The sequence below is a fragment of the Pantherophis guttatus genome, chromosome 6, assembly GCF_059756535.1.
Source record: "Pantherophis guttatus breed Tessera chromosome 6, ASM5975653v1, whole genome shotgun sequence".
In the NCBI taxonomy this organism is placed as follows: domain Eukaryota; kingdom Metazoa; phylum Chordata; class Lepidosauria; order Squamata; family Colubridae; genus Pantherophis; species Pantherophis guttatus.
This window is the reverse complement of record NC_142068.1, coordinates 57,705,884-57,725,223: the sequence shown is the minus strand read 5'-3', so window position 1 is coordinate 57,725,223 and position 19,340 is coordinate 57,705,884. Positions and strand designations below refer to the sequence as shown.

The following is a 19,340-nucleotide window of genomic DNA, read 5'->3' as shown; positions in this document are numbered from 1 at the left end:
TGCTATCAAGTTGCTGTTGGCTCTTAATGACTACATAGATTCTCAGCATGCAGCAAACCAAGTCCAAAATGCTGCCAATGGCTTTCTTTATACGACTTGCTTAATGTTTCTTATGTTAGTTGGATCCAAGTGCCTGTCATCTGACACAATCTAAAACCTAATATAGCAAAAATTTCTGCTTCAAGTATTAAGAATTTTCCTGAAGTTGAAGGACAAAGAGAAACAGGCTTGAGCAGCTCTGCATTGGGAAAATGGGAAGGCAAACATTTAGAACAATGACCATCTTTATCCATAACATGCATGGTTCCTTAAAGAATAAAGTACTGGGATTAATGTAGCATAAAGTGGCAATGAAACTATTAACCTTGGTACAGCTGCAATCCATATAAATCACATGCAAGTTTTATCATGTGGTTCATGTGGTTGTTAGCTGCAAACTATGGTTCATATTACTTTTTGAAGATTGCATTTGTATTAACCTTCATACTTTCTGGCTCTAGAAAGGTGTACCACAAACAGGCTATGATTTTGGTTATTTATGCCAGAAAACATCATCATAAACATCATCATCATCATCGCTTTAGCATTGTCTATCCACTGCAATATGAAGACCTCTTCTGCATGTTTCTAACCCATATGGTCTTGAGTATTCTTTTGCCAATTGGGTCCACAATACTTGCTAACATCATCGATCCATCTTGTTTAAGTCTCTTTCACGGACACTTTTTTATCAAGTAGGAACCATTCTACGACAGCCTTAGTCCATCTGTCATCAGTTCTTCTAATACCAGAAATACAATGTAATAATTATTCTCAAGCATTCCCTATATACATGTATATACTGTGATAAAAATGGCACCAAGTTACCTGGTACGTATACCTTGGCTTGAAATGGTGGATTTCAGCTCCCATATCATTACTCTTCCATCACTGACTATAAGAGCTACAGAATTTTCATTCACTGGACAGCTCACCATACTAAATGGGCGAACTGTCTTGGTAACCCTAATGGCGTCACACTGGCTTCGTAAGTCATAGATGAGTTCCTGAATGGGGTCAGGATCTGTAAATGTTAAAATGTAAGATACCAAGCATTTGTGGCTACCAGTCCTTAGAATTAAATGCATTCATGTTAGTCTTTTGTTTTTCACTATCACATTAACATAACATGAATTCAAACTATTTTGTAATATTGATGTCAGAGGTTGGATATTTTCTAGCAGAGGAAGTTAATTTACCATACACCATATTATGGAGAATAACTGAACATAATGAAAGACTCAGTAAATGGTTGCTAGAGACTTAGATATAGGAGCATACAATGTACATTATTGCAGCATATATATTGCAGCATTGTGCCCTTTGATTACTGTGGATCTATTTCTGTATCTGTATTCATACAAAGCTTTATTATATTGGATTATCAGCATGTTATTTGTATTAAATAATGAAATATCATCACACTAAAATTGTACTAATTTTTAATTTCAGCTGCAATCTAAACAATCATGTAATCTGAATAACAGTGAAACCAAATGTCAATTAAAAACATAAATTCCTAGTTTCTGATGCAAGGCATATGAGTGGTAACTTACCTGCTGACTCTTCATTTGGTACAGCACTTAAATTAGTGGTAGATCTGCGAACTCTCAGAGTTATACAGCCATTTTCATGTAGGCAGAACAATCCATCACGCTGGCAACAAGGAATTACCTAGACAAAGGTATTAAAAAATTAAATATAAATTTAATGGACATAAATGAGTAGGAATTGTCATAGTTGTATGAAGTGTTTCTACACTGGCTCTTGAAACTGAATGGACCAGGCTATCCTAAACCTCACCTATAGCTCACCAGTTTCACTTTAAAGTCTGAAGTTTAACTTAACTTTACACTTTAAGGAATGCCCATCCTATTTTTCCAATAGTTTTAAATATCCTTATATATCCCTTAAGCAATACTTTTACAGGTTATTTGTAAAAAAGAAAATAAAGAATGAACAGTGAATTATAAATATATTTAAAAATAGAACATTGTATCTGAATTTTATATTGTTTATCATCAACGCTAAAATGAAAGGGTACCAAGCAATACTATTTTATTAGATTATTTCCCTTAATTGTAGAAACACAATATACATATATCAGGAGCTGGTAAAGGGGGAAAATCCTTTTAATGTGAATGATGTAATATTACAGGTAGTCCTTGATTTATGACTACATTTGGGGCTGGAATCTCAGACACGGAGCGCAGTGATCATTAAGCAAGATGTCCACAATCCCATTTCTCTTGATTACATTTGTTAAGAGATCTCCTGAGTCATTAAGCAAACCCAGTGAAGGGGATGCCTGCTGATATTGAATTCAATCCCTTCGGTATGAAGAATGGAACTGCTCCAGCAGGCTGTAGGAATGGAGCTGGATTTTTCAGGATCTCAGCTGTTTCTCCAGTCCGCTGGAACAGTTGTTTTCCATGCCCGGAAATGAGATGAACTCTTCCAACAGAGTAGAGAGGTGAATCTCTAGTCTTGAAGTTCCCAGCTCTGTTCCTGCAGCCCCCTGGAACAGTTTCCTTCTCCATACTGAAGGGAATTGAATTGCCTCCCTTCTATGCACAGACAGTTCCTTCAAAGGCTGCAGAATGAAGTTCAGATCTTTGGGATCTGACCTCCCTTTCTGTAGCCCTTTGGAGGAGTTGCTTTCCCCTCTATGTATAAAAGGGGACTCCTTTGGAGTCCTGCAGAAATGGAAGTCAGATCTTCAGGATCTGAGCTCCTTTTCTGTAGCTCTTCCGAGGAATTCCGCTCCATTTGTGGAGGAATTTGTTGCAGAAAGGGAACTCACATTCCAGATTTCAAAGGGCTGCCTGTAGTGGTAGGGCAACCTCAACTCCACATGAAGTTTAAATTTCCACCCAGCTGCAATTCCTTCCTGGCAGGCAGCCCTTTCATACTCAAAGAACTGCAGGATAAGCTCAGCTCAGTTTGCAACGTTGATTTTCTGAGGAAATCAGCAGAGAAAACTGCAAATGGCAATGAAAACATTGCAGACAACTCTGCAACTGATCCTAAATGCAAACAGATCACCAATCACTCAAGATTGCAATCATGTGACCACAGAGAGGGTGTGGGATTTTATGAAGGCCAGAAGTGCTTTACAAGTTGTAAAGTTGTAAAGCACTCTTTCTAAGGCTGTTATAACTTTGAACAGTTGTTAAACAACCAGTTGCAACTTAAAATGCTAACAATAACACAGTATAAAATTATACATACATTTAAACAGTAAAAATATTTAGTGTGAGAAAAATCTATATTATACAGTACTGGTAGATTCACTCAGTTCACCTCTGTGAAAATATATCCAACTTTTTTCCCATTGTAGGAAACACAACACAACCAAAGCAGAAAACATAATTAAATTTGCTTTGGGATTTTAAAACCAAATGGGCTGACTGGTCACCTAATTTATTTTATATATATACATGGAAAGAGAATGTGAGTTATAGTCATTCATGCCTTAGGCACAAAGTCAGCAGTGTGACTTAGAGCCAGCCACTGTCTCTCAATCCTAAGAAGGCAGCAATAGCAAACCATTTTTGAAAATTTTATCAGAAAAACTGAGGGCAAATTGATTCCAAGCAGTTGCCTGACTCAAAGGCACGTGCTTTCCATAGAAAATACAAAGCAAGCAACATGTTTTTGGAAGAAGCTTTCTGAAAAGAAGTTAGACTGCACTTAATATATCAAACCAAAACCAGGTAATGAAGCCAGATTTCTTTTTATTTAGAATTTTTACGTATTAAAGAAAGAAGAAAGTGAAATTTAAAACTTTTGTCTAAGGTATGCTTAACAGTAAGTGGTATTATTACCTGTAGAAAAGGCACTCCTGTTCTTTCAATTGCTATTACACCTACTGTCTGATTGACTTCAAGATCCAGAACCAAGATTTCTCTTGGGTACAGTAATAACATGTAATTTCGCTTGGAAGGTAGGTAGGATAGCTGAAGGCAGTCATTCAATGTTACTGATTCAGCACTAAACAGACCACAAATAGACTTATTAAAGGCTTTTAATTGAGAGTGGGATATGTTTTACCAAGCAATTAATAATCAAATAATTAAATTAAGTCCATAACCAAATTACATATGCATTTCAGGTGTCTGACGAGCTGTCTCTCCCCCATGAGACAAGCCCGTTCCACTCGTTCCAGCAGAAGAGGCCTGCTATGGATCCTGCTTGCTAAGGTATTGAAGCAGAAGGGACCCAGGAGAAAAGCCTTTTCTGTTGTGACCCCATTCCCGTGGAACATTCTTCCCCTGGAGGTGAGAACTGTCCCCTCCCTTTTGGCCTTCTGGAAAGGTATCAGAACCTGGCTTTGGCAGTTAGCCTGGAGTTTTAAAGATAGCACTCACTGCTAGAGGTGGCTGAGATGGTAGGTCTCATACCCATCCCCTTGAGTCCCTTGGCTCTTTTGGCATGTTTTTAGCAGTTTTTAATATTTCAATATTGGTTTGTTTTAATCTTTTAATTATTTTTCATCTGTTTTGATAAATTGTAAGCCGCCAGGAGTCACTTTGTAGGGGAGATGAGTGGCATCAAAAATTAATAAATAAAATTATAAAAATAAATATATAATTGTATATGTATATAAAATTACATGGCAGACAGCTACCATGACTGTTTTTTAATCTTTCCCTTTTGCTAACTATAATGCAAGTAGCAAACACTGTTTGAACATATACTGCAGCATTGTAACTTTCATTTCTGAACTGATGAAAGGAATTTTATATTCCACTTTGTTCATGAGTTCTGACCGGGCCATAATGAATCTATTGTTTGGTGTTTTGACTGCTGGTCTTTTGACTAGTGATATTCATTTTATAAAAGTCCAGGTAAAATACACATATAAATTAATATGATAGTACATATGGGATAATATAGGGTTGCAGATTTTATCCAAGTAATCCCTATTTTGACTGATTGCCTTGCATTATTGAATTAGAAATTGGAAGGGGACAACGTCCTTATTTTCCAATGCTTTCCAGCAGTACATAATTTTTCTCCACCTTAGCCAATCCAAAATTTATTTGGTAAATCAACTGGAAGATACAGACTAAGAGAAATACTAAAAGTTAAGAGTTTAAATTTTAAAATACCACAAAAAAATTGTCTGTACCATTTATTAAGCTACAAAGAATGCATTGATAGTCCTAGTTTCATTTTTGACAATTCTGTACATCATAATCCCTAGAATTTAAGACATAAGAAAGTTATTTCTTATTTAGACATAAGTAAGTTGAAGTTGCCATAAAAGCTATTGAAAAATGAAGCAATACTGTAAGTATTTATTCTACTTTAGCATTAATGTTTGCTTGTTAAGAACACATTACAGTATAAACTGTCACATTTGTTTAAGTATATGAAGAAAACTATTTGGAATGAGACAGAAATAAAATATATATTTCAATGTTTGTTAGGGAAAAAAAATGCAACTATCAAGTTTATGACTGTTAAGGGCATGATTATTAAGTAAGCCAGTTTGAATAGAATAATTCTTGAGAACATTAGGAAGAATCAGTCAATACATACCTTGGTTTTTCATTAGTGATGAGAATTTTTACTTTGTCCAGAGCCTTTTTAGCTCCTGTGGCAGATACCAACTTATTATGAACAGGACTAGAATGAGGGCTGGAAATGTATACTTTTTTTCCTGAACTGATAGGAGCTTTAGAAGGAGAGAAGTCTGAAATAAACACTATTCCCTCACTTGTAAGCACTGCGTGAAGAAAAAATAATGGTAGTAAATAGACAAAGTAGTGAAATCATATAATTTCATGGTTACTATACTAATGGAATTCAAATACAAATGATTTCATGCAATGCTGAAATAGATGGCAGACAGCTGAAAGGACTGTTCTTGGCAAAAAAAAAAACACAAAAAAACAGGACTATTTTGTTTTTATTGATTATGGGCCTCAATAGTTAAATTTATACAGTTTTTATGTATTGTATATAAGTACCGACAAAAAAAATTCTTCAGTACACTGTATTTACTTCTAAGTGAAGCAGTGTAAATAAAGCATTATCTTTTCAAAACCTTCAGGTGTTCTTAACTGTATAACCTGCAATACACTTATCTATAAGTACACTACATACTTGGAAGTGAGTACTAGTGGATTCATGTGGAGTCTTGAGTAAATGTACTAATTAGTGATTCTTCTGCATTTACTTTGTCATTTATACTTTTATATTGTTTCTTTTTTAAAAATAGGACTTTGAGTAGTTTCCAATAAGAAAGATATGAATCAAATAAATAAATAATGCTTTGTATTATAGAATAACATAACTGTACAAAGCACCAAACTATAGATAAATGGGCATTATCTGAGCAGTTTGGAAGCTTCTTTAGACCGGTCATGTTCCGATATCAAGTTACAAACCAGTATAGCTTTATATGCATTTATTTTGATAGAGCATTGCAAATTCAAAGCTCTTGTTCTTATCATCTGTCTGCTTTAGAATCTGAAAAACATATCCTTTTGTTTAATAAAATTTTATCAAACAAATTGAAATAACTAGGGTACTTAGCATTAGTATTTACTTAACGTAAGTTTCAAACTGCAACCCTCAAATCACAATTAGTCTCCAAGCTATAAATATCATACCAGATCCATTAAATCATTTTATATTGCTTTTGGCCTAATTTTTATTAACTTCTATACAACTGGCAGTTATGTCCGGTAGCAAATATCTGATTAATAACAATAGTCATACTTATGGATTAGAAGACCACTAGCTCTCTGGTATCATACTTACATGTTAAATTTGAAGGATCAAAAGGATCAAATGAAAAAGAAAGAATGTTTTCTGCATAACTTTTCTTCCATAATTTGGTGCCAGTATCAGCATTCCATAGCACAATATAATTAGGAGGATGAACAGCAAGGAGCAGATCTCGAGATGCATCCTGATTCCATAACCACTGCATGTCTACAAAAAGAGAAGGTAGATTTATCAGTCATTAAATTTAAAAAAATATTTTCTCAGATTTTAAAGTAAATCAGATCAATGAATTTTACTTATTTTATCCCACAACCAAGACAAAGGCCTCAAAGTACATGGTGAAATACATTCATAGAAGACTTAAAGACTCTAAACATCACATGAGAAGACACTGAAGTATTCGCCCAAGACCGAAAATGCTGGAAATCCTTACTGCCGGATATGTTTAGTATCCGGCAGTAGATATGTCTAGTATGGGATGTTCTAATGCTAATCCCAACTTTAATATTTTTATAAATATATCAAGGCAGCCAACATACCTAATACTCCTTCTTTCGCCTGGTTTCCCCACAGCAACAACCCTGTGAGGTGATAGGGTTGACAGAGAATGACTGGTCCAAAGACACCAACCGGGGTGTCATCCCTAAGGCAGGACTAGAATTCAGTGGCCTGGTTTCTAGCCTGATGCCTCACCCACTAGACCAACTGATTCTATAGTTAACCATTTCTATTAATAAAGCAAAGTTTCACTTAAATAGAAAATACAATGCATTCTTTAACACCACTGTTCACAACATATGGTAAACAAACATTATATATTATTATTATTCTTTGAATAAGCCTTGCAAGCCCACCAAACCATTTTTGCAATGTTACCAGCCTTGTTTATATACAAACCTCCAAATTTGCAGAGGTCTACAATATATTGCCCATACACCTTGATGATACATATTGCACAAAGATATCCCCAAATATTCCAAGAAGCAATGTAAAAAGGTGGGGTCCCTTGGAAAGTTCTTTCTTTAGGTAACTATTATCCAATATCTTTATTAATGACAAAGGGAATGGAGTAGAAGGAACACTTATCAATTTTTCAGGTGACAGCAAAGTAGGGAGTCTGGCTAATATTTCAGAAGACAAAATTACATTATAAACTGAAGCCAAACATTGGACCAAATTGACTAAGTTGAGAGTTCAATTGTGATAACAGCAAGATCTGAATGAATAGGACAAATCAAATGCATAGGTACAGGATTGACTAGCCTTAGTGATACTTTGTGAGAAGGATTTCAAAATCCTAATAGATTGTAGGTTTTCAGCTGGTAATAATCCATTTCAAACGTTAGACTTTCACACTCTATTCTACAGTTAAAATGACCACTTACAGTAGTGGCAAAAATTGTGGAAACCTTTTGGGAAAAGTATATTTTTGAGGTTTAATGGCTAATAACACCACTTTTTTTTGGCAATTCAGGATAATCATATTCCACTGCTGGAATGGCCTGAGAATAGCCCAGACCTTAACGCAATTAAAAATCTATGGAGCCAACTAAAGAAACTTGTTAGTCAGAAGCGACCCAGCAATAAAGCCCAGTTAATAGAAGCAATCATTCAATTTTGGTTTCACATTATAACAGCTGCAGAACTAAAAGACTTGGTTCACTCCATGTTCTAAGGCTGTAATTCATGCTAAAGGATACCCAACGAAGTATTAACTGATGTGATAATTTTGTATATCTCATTTTTTCTACGTGTTTCACTTTTCTTATTTACACTGTAACTATTATAATAGCAAATCCTTCATAAAGGTCATTGCATTACATTCTTAATTAAATTACCTTTCCACCTATATATAATTTTATGATACTACGCAAAAAAAAAGTGGTGTTATTAGCTAGTTTTAGAAAATACTTTTCCCAAAAGGTTTTCACAATTTTGGACTACTACTACTACTACAACTACTACTGTAGTACCCTGCCTTAGTTATTAGTTAAATGGATTCCATTTCCTATATATTTCCATTTCCTATATATACATTTTGCTTCTCTGTGTCTCCATGAGCTCACAACTCTTTAAAGCTTTTTGCATTCTTCATTTTCATTAGGATAGTTTTGCCTCTGGTTTCAGTAATTCATTTTTCATTCTCTATCAGGTGTAGTCTTCAACTTGTTTATCAACTTTTGAATTTTTAAAAATCTGTCTTCCTCAAACCATATATAATTGGAAGAAAACACTTTGATATGTTATTAAACACACTGTGTGTATGTGTGTGGGGGAGAGAGAGAGCAAGCAACTATAATGAACCCAAGTTTAAAACCTGACACCCAATTTCTCAGTATTTTATATTTAAATTATGAATTGTAACCATCTCATTTCCATTTTATCACAGGGAGAAATCAAGATCAATTTCAAAATGCAATTACAGCATCTTATGCAATGTCATTAAAGGAAAAAAATAGTTGGGTCATTTTAGGCCATTAAAAGTTTCTTAGCAAACAAATGATCAATTATTCATGAAGCTCATCTTGAAAATTTCATTTCACCCAGATGCTGTGAATTTTACTTCAGGAATAAAACACATTTATAACTGTGAAGCTAATGAGGAATAGGGATAGCACTGAAAACAGCAGGAGATGCACAGTTTGCAATAAGAAAAAACTGTCACAAGAGAGCTGACAAATATTAAAGGACATTAACATGGAAAATGTACTTTTAAAGAAAATAATGTACAATCCAATTATTTATTATTATTCAAGTTGCTCTCGACCTCTGCTTTAAAGAATTCCAATATATCATCTTTTATCTTAAAGACATATAAACTGAATAATTGTTAATCGGATGATAACATATCTAAAGTCATGATTAGTAGTAGTAATTCAGTTCCAAATATCTGGCTGAAAATAAATATGATTTTATGCCTGAGTGTAGAAGTAAAATTTAGCCTAAAACTCATTCCATAACTTCTCTTGGATGCTAGACAATGATGCTTTATGAGAAGTGTTAGATACAAAAATGCAGATAATCTGCATATGCTTATCTGTTGCTAAGCCAGAGTTCCATCTAATCCTTGTTTTCAATAATTAATCTTACTAATTCAATAATGAAGTGGCTGAATCTGCATTTGGGAGTAACAAATATAATAAAAAATGAAGTAATGTTTTAAAAGTACCAATTACATTTCAAATTATTTGAATTTTCTTTCATACATATCTTTTCAGAATAGCCCAAACAAGAGGCAAGCCAGCATAAAGGCTACCATAATTGTAAGCATGCATGCATTTCAATTTATATTCCACCCTTTATTCAGTTGTCAATGGCATATATAGTATTTCATCCCCCAATTTCCCCCTGGAAATTATAGCCATGTGATGTACGTTAGATTGCGCGGGGGGGGGGGGAGGAATTGCCAATGAGCTTCCAGATCTAATGGTAGATTAAAACATGAGTCTCATTATTCCTAGTCCAGCACTTTAATCACTAACCCATGCTGACTTTTTTAATTTACAATTTGCAAATGACTCTCATAAGATCCAGTTCTCATCCTTTCAAGACTGGAATTATCTAAGCAACCCTATAAGGAATGCCAGACTAAGAAACAAATGTCAGAATGTAAGGCACACAAGTGTGGGTTATTGATGTCAGTTTCCACACTCTATCTATCTATCTATCTATCTATCTATCTATCTATCTATCTATTTGATTTGTATACCGCCCTTCTCCAGCAGGACTCAGGGCGGTGAACAGCCGAGATAAAACAGAGCATATAAAATTTAAAAAACAGTTTAAAAGGTAATTAAATAATTTCAGCCCACAATTTAAAACAACCCAATTAAAATCAATTTCAAATTAAAACCGAAACGGATGGGATCAAGCCAGCCCGGCTAGATGAAATAAATGATTTTTCAGGCCCGACGAAAAGTCCGGACGTCTGGTATCATGCGTATCTCTAGGGAGAGGTCGTTCCAGAGGGCAGGTGCCACCACAGAGAAGGCTCTCTCCCTGGGGGTCACCCGCCGACATTGTCTGGCGAACAGCACCCTGAGGAGGCCTTCTCTGTGCGAGTGTACTGGCCGGTAAGAGGCTATTTGCGGCAGAAGGTGGTCTCATAGATACCCCGGCCCTAAGCCATGGAGCGCTTTAAAGGTGGTCACCAACACCTTGAAGCGCACCCGGAAGACCACCGGGAGCCAGTGCAGCTCGCGCAGGAGAGGTGTCACATGGGAGCACCCTGTCGCTCCCATAATCCTCCGCATTCTGGACATTTACTGATTTATAGCATCAAATAATCAACCTTAGTACTCAGGTAATTCACTGTTACCTAAAAAATAAGCAGCCTTACGGAAACAGTAACATATTTAGGTTGCCCAAAACAATGTAACATTACTTGCCATATAAATAGGAGTAAGCCAGGGGTGAAATCCAGATGATTCTGGACAACTGGTAGCAGAAATTTTGAGTAGTTTGGAGACTGGCAAATACCACCTCTGGCTGGCCCCAGAGTGGGGTGAGAATGGAGATTTTGCAATATCCTTCACCCAGGAGTGGGGTGGGAATGGAGATTTTGCAGCATCCTTCCCCTGGAGTGGGGTGGGAATGGAGATTTTACACTATCCTTCCCTGTCACACCCACCAAGCCACGCCCACCAAGCTCACAGAACTGGTAGTAAAAAAAAAATGGATTTCACCACTGAGTAAAGATCATTATAATCACCTCACAATTTAATGCTTCTTTCCTTAAAGTGAAGAATACTGGGTCAATTAATTTATTTACTAAAATATATTCCAAGGGAATAAATCCTGGATAGTTTATGTATGCTATATTGTCCAGAATTTGAATTATTTGAGACCATAAGCTCAAAGCTATGAGAACACAGATAAGACTAATATTGGAAGGAGAAATGATTAAGTGTAGGTTTAAGATACATTCATAACTTTGATCATAATCTAGTTATTATACAGACATAATACTTTCTTCTTAGAAAATAGCATTTATGTCCACACACACTTTCAGTAGGCTTAATACTTTTAAAGTTATAAATTATACAAATATAATTTCAGAAGTTTATTTTAGCAGGTATTATTTCAGGATAAGAGAACTGGTAGCAAAAATCCCTGCCGCCCCGCCCCCCCATGTCCAGTTGAGCTGTGCAATCATCAGAGGCTTTTTTTTTATTTTTAAAAGCATTTTTTCAGCAACCTCTTTGGCCGAAAAAATGCTTTTAAAAGTAAAAAAAAAAAAAAAAAAGCCTCTGATGATCCCAGGGCTCAGCTGGGATCGTCAGAGGCTTTTAAAAGCATTTTTTCTACAATCTCTTTGGCTGAAGAGGTTGTAGAAAAAATGGTTTTAAAAGAAAAAAAAAGTTGGCCATACCCACCCAGTCACATTACCTCCCACCAAGCCACACCCACAGAACTGGTAGTAACAAATTTTACATTTCACCACTGCTCTGAAACCTCTATTTGAGAAGCTGGGTGGGGCTACATTCAGAGTATAAGACGCACCCGGATTTGCACTCTCTTTTTGGGGAGAAATAGGTGAGTCATATACTCTGAAAAATACGGTATATTTTACATAAAGTTTTAAAAACCTTTTATAATATGAAATAAAACCACAAAAAGTATGATATGTGACTGATGTTAATTTTAAAAAAAAAGTTTCTAGAACAAAAATTAAAAATAGGGACTTTATACCAAGTATATCTCCTACACTAGAAAGAATTTGCATATGTAACATTTTTGATGAAAATGACAGTTTAAAAATAAACTATTTAGCATTATACTTTTCTAACTAGTACAATTATTCATTACTGGAACATGATGCAATATGGAAATTTCCTTACCTTGAATTGGTTTTGTATGCTCTTGGATTTCACAGCGAGCAGTTCCTGTAGCTACATCCCAAACAATTATCTTTCCACTAGCATCAGCAGTAGCCAAACGCAAAGCATAAGGTGATCCAACATTGTGATGGTAGTTTTCTTTAGCCCATTTAACCTTAAGACAGGTAAGTAAAGCTAGTAGTCATTTAAGACACTTAATAGCATTCATTTTTGGATCTCAGATAGTGAAGTTCATTACAAATTGAAAGAGACTGATTTACGGCATTTATAAATTTTTAATGCAGAAAATATAATAAACTAAAAAATAAAATAAATTTAATATAAAAATTTTGCTTTCTTAAAATATTGACTAGACACAAATATGACCTATATCAGTACTCAACTCATAAGATCTATGCCTGCTAAAATTGATTTTTAAACATATTTTTGTATAACTTTCTCTCTTTGCCAAATAATCCACCAAAGTTTAAGTAAAACGACATAATGTTTATCTATTGGAAAACAGAAATCTAAAGAGTGGAAATAAAGTTTGAATGGAATGGCTGACTAGAATCAAGAATACTCCTCTAAAAGAATCAGACTGTAAAATACAATTTATTAAAGGACACTTGTTAAATAGTAAAAGGCAAATGTGGTTAAAATTTCATAAATCATTTTTATGAAGTATCTTAGCTAATTTTGCTGGTATAAGAACCCTTCTTTTGCAGCATTCTAATTATTCTTTTCAATGTACCTTGACTACAGTAGCCTTGTGCTTTTCCAAAACCTGTAAGGTCTGAGCTGTTTTGGAGTCAATCACCAGAATGAGAGAATGGCATCCATATGCAATCAGTCCTTGCCAGCCCCTACATAAACAGTAATTGTAATATTAAATATACACCAAAAAAAATCATTCTGCTGAATCTTCATAGAAATATATGTTGCTGAAATGGCAGAGAAGTTATTAAAATGTTGAATCATAAATCATTTGTATGTACACTGAGAGCTTATGCACCAGATATGAATTTCTTGTGTATCCAATCACACTTGGCCAATAAAGAATATTCTATTGTATTGTATTTAATTCTTGGATATCTTCATGTGTTTCAAATACACCTTTTCTAGTCTCAGAAAACATCCTGGTAAAATAACTGGAAAAGTATATAAACTATAGTTCTTATTCATAAACGTTCTTCTTATTCTTGCAGTAATATCTTACACCATTTGCTTCATGGCAATTGAACAGAATCTTTTCTTTCTCCATCCTTATTGTGTTTCACTATACTGTACTTTAACCAATGGTTACCATTTTTGCAAAATTTCATAACTGGTCTCATCAAACATAATCCCAACTATTTTAGAGTCCCTAAACCAGTTCTTGCAATATCCTATCCAAAGTCTCCTTCCCTCATTCACTTTTAATTGCAGGACTTACAAACTTAAAGGTACTGTTGTTCTTATAAAGGCATTTTTAAATATCTTAAATTCTGATGCAGAATTTAAGCAGGTTTATATGTGAAGAAAACTAAAAAAAAATACTATAAATATACATATGTGTATATATAAATAAAGCAGTATATTTGTGGATCAATATTAGGAATGAACCTATATGATAACAGTTGTTTTGAGTTGAGACAGTTTTTAATTTTTCTTTTGTTTTTATCTCTTGTTGATATGCAGTACCCAACACCTAGGTTTGGGATAATATATAATATTAGAAATAAATAATAAATAAGTAAATACCATGCATTATCATTAACATTACACTAATTTTCTCCAAGCTTTTAAAACCCATCTCATGGGCTTCGTTATTAGACTGCTATATAAATATGATGCCAAATTAAAATGAAATCTTCACAATGTCTCTCCCCTCCCCAAAATTTTCACCAGAAAGGAACTGTATACTACTACAAATAACAACTTTGGTGAAGGGCAATATATCCTCTCCTAGATTTTGATCTAACTCTCAGCTGCCATTCCACATTTCTCTTGTTTTCACTCCAACTTAAGACATAGGACGCTTTTTCTCTTTTCCTACACATGGAAAGCTTCTAACAGCACTAATGTACATGTCTCTGGTTTTCCTCATTGTTTCTTCAGAGTGCTGTGTTATTTAAGCATATGCCTCATTTCAAAATAGGCTTATGAAATCATTCAGGTGGCTTTTTTCCTTCTATCGTAATTAAAGTCACACTCAGACAATAACCATAAAGTCAACCCAAAGGTGTTTTTTCCAGAGGCAACTGGACTTTGTTTTTTCTTGAAGACATTTCACTTCTCATCCAAGAAGCTTCTTCAGCTCTGAATGGATGGTGGGGAGTGGATTTATATGAAGGATTTATACTCCTTGCAGACAGCCAGAAAGTCCAGTTGTCTCTTGAAAAAGCACCTTTGGGACAACCCATGACTGAGACTCTCAATACTCAATATTTTGATCACATTTCTAACACGTCACGTCTCCCCTATAATTACAGGGACAATAATTTCTAAACGCAGGGAAGTACATCCCACTAAGCTTTATGGGACTTCTATGATGATAATGATAACAAGTCATAATCTGCCTCTTAACTCTCCAAAGCATCATCTTCTACCCAGTTCCGCTCACAGCTCGTCTGCATGCATACCCTAAAATTACTGTTCCCCCCACCCCACCCCGACGTCCCCTATTTTTTTCTACTTACCAGTCTGCCGCCCCTCTGTTGTGAGGGTTAAGGGCCCCAGTGAGGGTCCGAGCCGAAAGTTTGATGTTTACCATGTAAGGCTGCATGGCCGAGAAGAAAACAAAAGGAGGAGCGAACTAAAACGGCCAAAGGGTGAAATCCAGGAAACGCACTCTTGGTTGGAGCGCCGCTAATCCTTGTCCCTAATTGGTCCGACTTGCCCCGGTCGCTCCAGAACTTTGGTTCCGCCGGCGCTTACAAAAACGAAACCAAACGAAACGAAACCAGCGAGAGGCGGTCCGGGCGCATGAATCCATTCTTTTGCGCATGCTCAGAAAGAACTATTCCCAAGCGTTGTATTTCTCTTGTTTCTGTTGATGGATTGTGTTTATGCAAACTTTGCTTTCCGTTACTCAAGAGGGGAAAAAAAGGAATACATGATTTGCCACACCTGTACAATTAAGATTGTTATTATCTCTGTATTGGAGAATCCAGGCAGGCAAACAAGCTAAAATCATATCATGCACAAATTAGAATAAATCCCAGTGAACATATTTCGAAGTTAATTAGAACTGTCTTGTTTACCTGGGAGAAAGGCAGTGGATTTGCTAGCTATTTTATTAATCTAAACTAATAAACACAGATTGTTTTCAAGAAGTATATATAAAAAGATGTTTTTATTGGTTTTCAGCTTGATTTTTTTTTTGTCCCAAAGGAGAAATATTACTTTATCAAAAAGTCACCTCTTTTCCAAAAAGGAATGTAGTTATCACCAGTTTAAAGTTCTGTGTCTGGTGGAATGCTGCTTAATACAACAAGTGGTTATTTCTATGCTGTTCAATGTGTTTTATTTGCTGTGGTTTCATATTTATGTATATATGCATACTATGTATAAATGTTTCAAGTAAACAGTCATAAATTATACAGAAAATAATTTCATCTTCCATCATGAGATAAAGTACAGTAGATTGTGGTAATGGAGGGGGGGGACATGATATATATTAAGAAAGATCATATTTGTTATTTGGACTCCCTGAATCACAAATCCATTCAATTAAATATATATATTTAAGATTCTTTATGTTTTAATACATATTTTACAAAAGAAAGTATGAAATAAGTATAAAATAAGTAACATATTGCACATGAATACATGCAATAAAGAACAGATTCCAAGAATTTCCATCTGACAGTGAAAAGAGGTCTTCACATTAAGACTATTATGCAAATGGCTGAAAATTTAAGCCCCTGAAATGATTGCTGAAGCAAATGTTGACAAAAAAGCTTGTAAATTCCCACTGGCTTCTAATGCAGCTTGAGATAGTGGAGGTTCTCAGTGTTGCCAAAGCAAAGACAGATTTTGCAAAGTGTGAAAGCAAATATTTGCTGGGGTGGGATAAATGCATATCTGTGTTTTTAAACAGAAAATGTGTGTTAAAATCTGTTCTTCCATAAGAAAGGTATGCAACTTGCAGCTTCAAGACCACACACAATTCATTTTCACAATCCCTACAATATCCTTGATTATGCCACCTAACCTTGAGGGTATTTTAATTTTAATATTGTATTTTATATGTATATAAAATACATACATATGTATATAAAATACATATATATGTATTTTAATATCATGAAAAGGGTCATGAGAATAAGATTAATACTATTTTTTAATATTGAAATGAAAGTTTTTGTTAGTTCAAAATGTTTTTTAAAAAAAGAATTTAATGTCATGAATATTTCTGCATAGTATCCTTAAGATGCACTATCAATTCACAGTTGAATCATTACCCTTATTCTGAACTGAGAACTTTTCATATATTTGCCATTTTTCTGTGATTGGCATTGGAGGCTTGAGTGATTATCAACAATGGTCTGTCAGCTGCCATTATTATCATTTCTCAGCCTTTAGACCACCGGTGTCAGACTTGTGGCATCATGTTGCCACCAGGTGATGTTTTGTGATGTTTTCATGGAGATGTGGTGGGCGTGGCCTGCACGTGACATATCCGGCCTGCAGGCCACTAGTTTGATACTCCTGCTAGACTAAGAGCAAGTATAATGTGAATGTAGCTGCCATTATTAACTTTGGGTTTGATATAAAAAATAAGCAAGAGACATATATCTAAACTCTAAAAAAAAAAATTCTGCTTAGTTTCTGCCAGTTTTTTTATAACTTAGCAAAGTTTGTATGATTTGAAAGCCAGTTCAAAATTAACATTAGGTCATCTAGCCTCGATAGTACAGGGGTTTAGTGCACCCTGTAATTAACACAGCTGCCTGCAATTTCTGCTGGTTCGAATCTCTCCAAGGCTCAAGGTTGACTCAGCCTTCCATCCTTTCTAAGGTAGGTGAAATGAGGACCCAGTTTGTGGGGGCAATAAGCTGACTTTGTATAAAACATACAAAAGAATGAAGGCTATTGCTTAACGCATTGTAAGCCGCCCTGAGTCTCCGGAGAAGGGCGGCATATAAATCAAATTAAATAAAAAATAAATAAAAATCTGTTCCTAATAGGAAAAGGCTGGTTTGATCTTTGAAGATTATGAAAAGATCAGACAGATGAAAAGTACAGCAGCTTTATGGAAGATTTAGAAGAAATCTCATGCTTCTGTGTGATTCTTGGCAATCTTTGGCCAATGCTATGAATCATTAGTGGTGAGCCAGAGACTGCTCTTCTGGTCTTGTTTCAATAAGCTGTTTATCAAGATGACTGGTCTGTTTTGTTGGACTTCAACAATCTAGTGTAAAACAAGGTGACAGCAATTTTGTAAAATTTAGTCATTTGTGGAATTATACTATACTGCTGTAATTGGCAGATTTAATCCTTTAGATGGAAAGAAACCAACACATTTTCAAAATGCTGCTTTGGAAAAAATATAGGATTATTCTGTTTCCTAGACAACATGTTATTGTCTAGAGATACACAGCCCTTTGTGTTGACTTTATTATATAAGCTTCTAAGAAGTGTTATACACTGTATGCACCTAGACATTTGTTTTGTGCAAGGTGTCTCTCCACTTTTAACACAGGTAAGCAGCCAGAACAATGAAAGGCAATTTAAAAAGAAAGTAATCCACGTTAATTTAAAATCCTTCTTCAAAGGTAAGAATTTGGTTTCTCCGTGAAACAGAAGGCTATTAAACTATTAAACAGAAGGCTTCCAAAAAGCAGAAAGATTTTCCAAGTTATTCCAACTATATGGAAAAAGAACTTTCTTCCTAACATTCACAGGACAATCAGTTAATGTAACATCAAGAGAACTAGCTTCTTATGGAGAAACTATGTTATCACAACTTTTTTTAAAACATGGAAACTCTGATACTATATGAAATTTGGTAAGATAATTTTGGAGAAAGATTTACTAAAATGATAACATCGATATATCAGAATCAGAAAGCATGTGTCTTGGTGAATGGTGACCCAACAAAATTTTTTGGAATAAATAAGGGAGTAAGGCAGGGATGTCCACTTTCCCCTTTACTATTTATTTTAACATTGGAAAATTTATTAATCAGAATTAGAGCAAATAAAGAAATTCAAGGATTAAAGATCAAGAGAGAGGATTACAAGGTCCAAGCATTTGCAGACGACCTTGTCTTTTTCGTAGAAAACCCATTAGAAACAACCCCAAAATTAATAAAAGAGATTGAAAAATTTGGAAAGGTAGCAGGTTTAAAAATTAATAAAGAAAAGACAAAAATGATAACAAAAAACATGATAACAAAACAAGTAGAGAAATTAGTAAAAGAATCCGGTCTGCAGGCAGTTAAAAAAGTTAAATACCTAGGGATAAATTTGACGGCCAAAACGACAACAATAAAAGAAGACAATTATGATACTTTAGTCCAGAAAATAAAGGAAGATTTAGAAAAATGGGGGAAACTAAAATTGTCTTTATTGGGGAAAATAGCAGCAATAAAATCAAACATTCTGCCAAGACTCCTTTATTTATTCCAAACAATTCCAATAAAATTAGATAAGAAATTCTTTGATAATTTGGATAAAATAACTAAAAAATTCGTGTGGGAAAGGAAGAAATCAAGAATAAAATTGAATATACTACAAGATGATAAAAGTAGAG

At 34.8% G+C, this 19,340-nt stretch overlaps 1 protein-coding gene across 1 annotated transcript in view; it reads right to left on the bottom strand.

Annotated features, from left to right (window-relative positions):
- The window catches only part of WDR11 (WD repeat domain 11), a 45,349-nt gene extending 29,751 nt beyond the window's left edge, over nucleotides 1-15,598 (bottom strand). Inside the window, exons 1-8 of the mRNA XM_034436348.3 lie at nucleotides 15,281-15,598; nucleotides 13,354-13,465; nucleotides 12,621-12,774; nucleotides 6,814-6,987; nucleotides 5,587-5,773; nucleotides 3,867-4,032; nucleotides 1,596-1,713; nucleotides 868-1,063 (exon numbers count right to left, since the gene is read on the bottom strand). Of these exons, the coding sequence (XP_034292239.1) occupies nucleotides 868-1,063; nucleotides 1,596-1,713; nucleotides 3,867-4,032; nucleotides 5,587-5,773; nucleotides 6,814-6,987; nucleotides 12,621-12,774; nucleotides 13,354-13,465; nucleotides 15,281-15,366 (1,193 nt within the window). The 5' untranslated portion in view covers nucleotides 15,367-15,598. The remainder of the gene's footprint in view (nucleotides 1-867; nucleotides 1,064-1,595; nucleotides 1,714-3,866; nucleotides 4,033-5,586; nucleotides 5,774-6,813; nucleotides 6,988-12,620; nucleotides 12,775-13,353; nucleotides 13,466-15,280) is intronic.
- Between the last annotated feature and the right edge of the window lie 3,742 nt (nucleotides 15,599-19,340).